Raw genomic sequence first — 6,563 nt, 5'->3', positions numbered from 1 at the left:
TGAAGTGGAAAAAGAAAATCATTTGCTTTTCATGATACTGCACAATCTATTGATAATTTGTATTAAGTGCACTTAATGGCCCTGTTATATTAATGTCATATAATTTGCAATTGCAAACGACTTTATATTAGTAAAGCCATGAGAATAGAGAAACAAAGACGTGTCTACATTTTACCTGGATCTGTTTACCTCTGTTATTTCTTTGTAGTCCATTACAGTAGGACCGGGGCGGAGCATGAGGCCGGCCTTTTGAGCAATCTGTGCATTTCTGTGTGTTGTCATTTTCAAGAATATTTACTGACGCTGCCTCTAGGCTACAGAGGTGTTGCCATCACACCGAGGGTGGATCCAAAATGCCTTCTGAAGGTGTCAGTTTCCAGCACTCTTCACAAAATGGAAAACAACCGATAAACTCTATAATCAGATATAAAAATGGTTGATTAGTTTATACCATGCTTTTTCATTAATCAATCTGAATGAGTTTTATTTTATTGTAACACATTGCAGAAAAATGCTGTTGGACAGTAAAAACAGTTTTTTTGGCTTAGAAGGATTAAGCCTGTCATGACTGGGGAATTCCCCATTTCAGACACAAAAACACATGATGGTAAGCGTTGGGGGGGAGGAGGATGAAGACACACAGTGCAGCTGTCACGTGACCTGTGCTTTCACACATTCATGGATGTACATAACATGTGGTTTGTGTATCTACATCCATCCAATAGCAGAGTCTCAAGGAAACCTGGAGCCTATCCCAGACACCACAACTCAAACGGCCATGGAACGCGTCAGACAGAATGCCAGCCACCCATTTACTTTCATCGTTACAAGCATTGTTATTTTAATTTAGGTTCGTATGCTAGAATACTCAATACCAAAGCAGTTGGAATCAGGTTCCCTATTACAGTTTTTCTCAGTTGCTTTGGTGCATTTCTCACAACAGAATTGATCTCTGCACCACTACTAAGGCTCTTCTCAAAACAATTAGTGCAAACTGCAAAACATGGTGGATAACTTGCAAAAGTGAGTCACTTCATCAAAAAGAAAAGTCAGTTGTTCAAAAGCAAGTCAGTTGCTCAAAATAAGTAGCCAATGCTTCAAAAGCAAGTCCCTTAATCAAAACAGATAATATATTCATCAAAAGCAAGTACTTATATCAATCAAAGTGTCAGGGCTGTCACAATTACAAGTCATCACACCAGCACACCTTTGGTCACAAAATCAAATGGTTTGAACATGTTCTCAATGTGACGGATTTCTTTGTAGGTGCTTCCCAATGGCATGTCAAGTCTGGACAGCATGCATGGCATGTTGAAAACCATAAATTGTAAAGGAAAATCAAGACACTTCATATGCACTCTTGATAATATTTAATTGAAACTGTTCACAGCATTGTGCAACTGGGGAAATACAGTAAAACAAACATTTTACAGCAAACATAAACTCACTTAGACAGTAAACCTTACTGCAGTAGTTATGAAACAAAAAAAAAAACTGAAAAACAGACACTGCTGCATATCAATCATTGATATCTAGACGCTCCCGTCTGTCTGCCCACATATTTGCATCAACATCACAGCGAATGTCAGCTCTATCGATGCATCGGGGAAAGTATCTTCTGGAGTGTCGAATCCACCCTCTGCAGGACTCTGCTGTGATGTCATCACAAGCTGCATCCATAGCTGCTAGCAGGGTCATTTGGGTATGTGGATGCCTGTCATATACCTTCCACCTCCAGGAAGAGAAAAACTCCTCAATTGGATTTAGGAATGGAGTGTAAGGAGGAAGAAACTCCATAAGCATCCTGTCGTGTGCTGCAAACCACTGCCTGACTACAGCAGAGTGATGGAAGCTAACATTATCCCAAACCACTACATACATTGTCCGATTGTCACCAGGATCATCCCTTTCATTTTGTGGGATTAGGTCCCTTTAAAGAGCGTCCAGAAAAGCCAACAGGTGTTGTGTATTGTATGCACCAATACGAGGAATATGGGTGTACAAATTGTTTGACAAGATGTTCAACAATTTTGAGTGCAATGACACAAGCAATGAAATGAAGACTATTAGTTGTAAGGACAATGACTATTCAGCCGGTACAAGTATAAATAATTGTGACATTCATGATAAAAGCAAGGAGATAGTGATGAATAGCAAGTCAAAAGTGACCATTCTTTAGATATTTGTACTTACTCAACTGCTTCATGTCCAAAGGCATTTGCCTTTGGACGAAATGAACATGAAACCGCTACTAGGTTGTGCCAAAACGACTACATGTTGTGGAGGTTGAACTAACTGTTGTGCAAAGTTTAATTCTGTTGTGAGAAATGCACCAAAGCAACTGAGAAAAACTGTAATATAACCTTGACTATTTTGTCCAGTAATAGTTTTAACTATATGTCACCAATTCTCATTTGTAAGAAAGTAAATGTTTAAATACAGTAAGCTATTGTATATGAAGCATATTATATGCAATAAATATTTATGTATCACTACCAAGCCACAGTAATGACAATGATTGAGGTATTTGTATAATGAGAAAGACAAACCAAAAACACTAAAATGTTTCTTGTTACTATGGCTAGGAAATTTTTTACATACTAAAACAGTAAGATAGTACTCCATTTTATTACCGGACAATTAAATCATAAATTCATAATCGCCATTGCGGTCATTAAACCTTGACCAGTTTCCTGGAATTATTAGACTCTCCCCTTACTCAAACAAAATAAAATGGTGTGAATAATAAACGATAATGGGTGCAGCCTTGTCGCATGTTATTTGAAAAAAGACAGAGCCGACAACTCCACACTTACTAAGGACTGGAAGGAACAATTATTTCAACTATGTCATGATATTTGCAAATTTAAAGTTGTTGTTTTGTAATGGGGGCTCAAACCAGCAACCTTCTGGTCATAGGCAAAGAGATAGCCCCCTGGGCCCCACACTATCCGCTTTCCAGTGTAATGACATGAAAGATTGTGCTTGCTGACCTTGATCTCTGACCTTTGCTTAATTTCTTTAAATGCAGAAATGCTGATATTACATAAGAATATGAATTTTTCCCATTTTATTTTGCTACATGTTTTAACAGACTTCCATGTAAACTTTAGATGAACATTCAAGCATCATGTTTTAAGTGTATCTTTAATGGCCACAACAGTGCTCTTTAGAAACCAGTGGAGTCAGTAAGTGTAGAGAGTGTGCGCGTGGCCAGGGGTCGGAGGGCAAAGGTCGGCACGGAAACGGCTGTCAGGATGTAGAGCTGGTGCTGTGGGGTCTGCAGAGCGAAGAATTTGCACTCGTCAGTCACCAGGTAACACTGCTGGGGCTGATCAGAGAAGCCAGGAGCAAACTCCTCCGGGGGGGGAAGCTGCTCCCCCTTCTGCGGCGCCTCCGTCTGGCTGAAATAGCGGGTGGTGGCAAACGTGAAGAGGAGGCGCAGCAGCTCCCAGCGGCGTATGGGGGAGGGGGCACCCGGGGCAGAGGGGGCAGGGTGGACAGAAGACACGGCCCGACTGGACTCCCGGTTAATGAGCAACAGGGCCAGCACATCCCTGTGGAGGCCCACTGAGCCGGGGAAGCAGCGCTGGTGCAGGGCCTGGCAACCGTGGAGCATGTCCACCAGGGGGCGCCAGAAACGCACCACCAGCTCCCCCTCGACGCTCTGTAGCGTCGGCGTGGGTCCGCACAGCATGCACACGTTCACTCCTGGAAGCAGCTGGAAGCGCAGCAGGCGGTGGGGCACCGTGGGGCTGCCCTGAGGCAGGAAGATGGGGCAGTCACAGCATGCTGACCCACCCAGCGTCCGCACCAGAGCTGCCAACAGCACCACCTCCTGAGGCGCGAGGCGCCACCACTTATCAGTAGCCACCACCATCTTGCCATGGACCAGCAAGCAGCCAAAGTCACTCTCTGCGGCTTGGGCAAAGGCATTCAGGGTGTCCTGCAGCACTGCAGGCTGTGCGGGCAGCAGACACTCGACGCAGTGCGTCAGGTCCCCCATCCAGTCTTTGCCGACGTCAAGGAAAGTGTCGATGAGCTGGTAGCAGGAGCGCAGTTCCCGCTTCAGGCGCTCCACGTTACGCACGTTAGTAAGCTCCTCCAGCCCCAGCACGAGCACCATGCAGTTCCACACGTTATCCAGCAGGCGGCGCAGCTGCAGGTTGCCGCAGGCATCGCTGCGCTGCCCAGTGACAGCGATCAGCATCACGCTGTCGTGGAAAACTTTCCATAGCACTCGGCCACCCCGGTCCGTGTCACAGTTAAAGAGCTGGACGCCCTGGCCCCCAGCAAACATATGTACCCCGTTCAGGGAGCCGATGACTGAGAAGGGAAGTTGCTTGGACGCGCCGCGGCAGAAGAGCGGCACGCCGCTGCTCGCCGTGAGGCACAGGAGCTGCACTGCGCCGGCCTGCAGCATGGGGCCGCTGTACACGCATCGGCTGTCTTCCTGTCACTCCGGACTTGTTCAAGTTTGCTTGCCTGTAAAAACATGCGAAATTGTACGACATCGCACAACGGTAAATTAAATAGGCGTAGGTTTAGAGCACTAATTCATTCTAAAAGGCATTCTAATTCATTTCTGTGTCGACGCAAATCCAGTTCCACTTGTAAAATAAAAGTCAGTATCTCTGAAAATGCAAAGTAAATCCACGGTGACCCTTACGTACACCTAGAATTAAACGAAAAGCAGAGAGCCGTCAAACTGTTCCCGTCATAGAGAAACCGAGCTGCATGGCTGACAGACTATTTAACTGCAAATATTTTGAAATAGCACTTGGCTCACACAGTAACACTAGCTACATATTATTCTGAAAAGACAGATATGTGACGCTAAATGGCTAAATTACAACAATCAGAAATGAAACGTTATCAGTCAACTATAGCTGCTTTGCACATCTTACCAGTTTATCCGGCTATATAAATGAATTCCGCTGCATCTTGCTATTCGGTTACAGTCGGCTAGCTTTGCTATCTATCCACGGATTAATTTATTGCGTTCCTCGTTTAACCCACCCACGAGAGGTGCTGATATCTTTTAATTACTTAAGCACATAAACTCGTTGTAAAGCGAAGTATCACCAGCCTGTAGAGTCCTTTCCGCTTCCTGCCGCGTTTCCATAACAACCACCGGCGCCACCAGCGCGCGCTGCTGGGAGACCCCTCCCGAAAGCATGGCACCACCGCTAACATGCTCAAAGCAGCAGGTTAGGCTGTACTAACTGAAAACATCAGAGCGCCTGGTCAAGCTCCACTGTAAAAGTATTATCAATAATTAACAACAATTTAATACTTTCATGGGGAGATGGCATTTTTAGGGTATTTGTTCTAGATATGTAAACCTCTGCATCTCAATACATTTTAAATACTACGTTCCCCCTTACATTACATAGTTTTACACTTTTACATATTTAAGGGCCCCAGTAAAGTGCTGAGCCCCCTGAATCTGTCAGGGTACCCATGCCCCTCTGATGCCCCTGGGGGGTCCTTACATTATGCAGCAACAACAATCTAATCAGGTTTGAATCTTTATTTCTTGTGCCAATACACCAGGCAACAATGTACCTTGACACCAGGCCGGGGGTAGCATTATAGAGGAGAGCTGCTAGTTTATTAAGTATGGCATTATGTACTAAGAATACTGAATGCAAGGAAATACAGTATACAGGTTTATGGCATCGCAGTTACAATATCCAATTCTGGGCAAAAAAATGGGCCAAAACCTAATTGCATGACATTAAGCTTTGGCCCTATTTGTTTTGGCCAGAAGTTAATTTCATTTTAGTTTTCAACCATCGGAGAGACTTTATAATCCAGTAGCGAGAAATCACATCAATGCTGTATTTTCGTACTTCCTCAGACAATATTCGAATTTGTTGGCCATATTTGATTTTAGTCTGATCAGAGATGCCCCAATGTGTTTACATACAATCTTTGGTATGATATATGGAGCTCATTTATAAAACATGTTTGTACTTTCTTGTGGAGGAAGAAAATGTACATAACAAAATTTTGTGTTCGTACAAACAGTAAAAATCTGATTCATAAAACCTCGCACATACCGAGATACACACTGTACAGGTTATACAGTTTCGTATAAACATTATTGTAGAAACATTAGTAGGTGTGTGCACTTAATAGACCCCATTCCCATCCAGAAATGACCCTAAATTGGCAATGCGTGTACACAACCAGATATTACAGCTGCATCCCAATTCAGGGGCTGCATCCTTCAAAGCATAGCCTTCGTAGACTGTGTCCTTCTAAAAATCTGCTCTTGGGATCAGTTGGGCCACAAAGGATCCACCCTGGAAAAGAAGGACATATTTCTTCATTTGATGGACCCTTCGAAATGGGACAGCCTTGTCACAGCATGTGCTCCGTCTTTGAATGTGGCCTTAGGGTTCTGCGATGCTGCGCTGATCAGCTGACTGGTGTTTTCACTACTATCTTCAATGAGTCTCTAGCTCTGTCTGTTTTGCCAACGTGCTTTAAACGGTCCACCATAGTTCCCGTCCTGAAGCACAACAAGCCCTCCGGCCTGAATGACTACCGCCCGG

The 6,563-nt window shown here is 44.2% G+C and overlaps 1 protein-coding gene across 1 annotated transcript; it reads right to left on the bottom strand.

Annotated features, from left to right (window-relative positions):
• Nucleotides 1–972: 972 nt before the first annotated feature.
• On the bottom strand, nt 973–5,101 carry fuz (fuzzy planar cell polarity protein). The gene is made up of 2 exons (XM_023796094.2): nt 4,908–5,101; nt 973–4,485 (listed from the first exon to the last, which is right to left on the bottom strand). Exon 2 carries the CDS (start codon nt 4,421–4,423, stop codon nt 3,170–3,172), a length of 1,254 nt encoding a protein of 417 aa, XP_023651862.2. The 5' UTR covers nt 4,424–4,485; nt 4,908–5,101; the 3' UTR covers nt 973–3,169.
• Between the last annotated feature and the right edge of the window lie 1,462 nt (nt 5,102–6,563).

Source organism: Paramormyrops kingsleyae, chromosome 4 (assembly GCF_048594095.1).
Source record: "Paramormyrops kingsleyae isolate MSU_618 chromosome 4, PKINGS_0.4, whole genome shotgun sequence".
NCBI classification, from domain to species: domain Eukaryota; kingdom Metazoa; phylum Chordata; class Actinopteri; order Osteoglossiformes; family Mormyridae; genus Paramormyrops; species Paramormyrops kingsleyae.
Note: the sequence above shows the minus strand (reverse complement) of the source record. Positions and strands in the feature narration are given on the sequence as shown.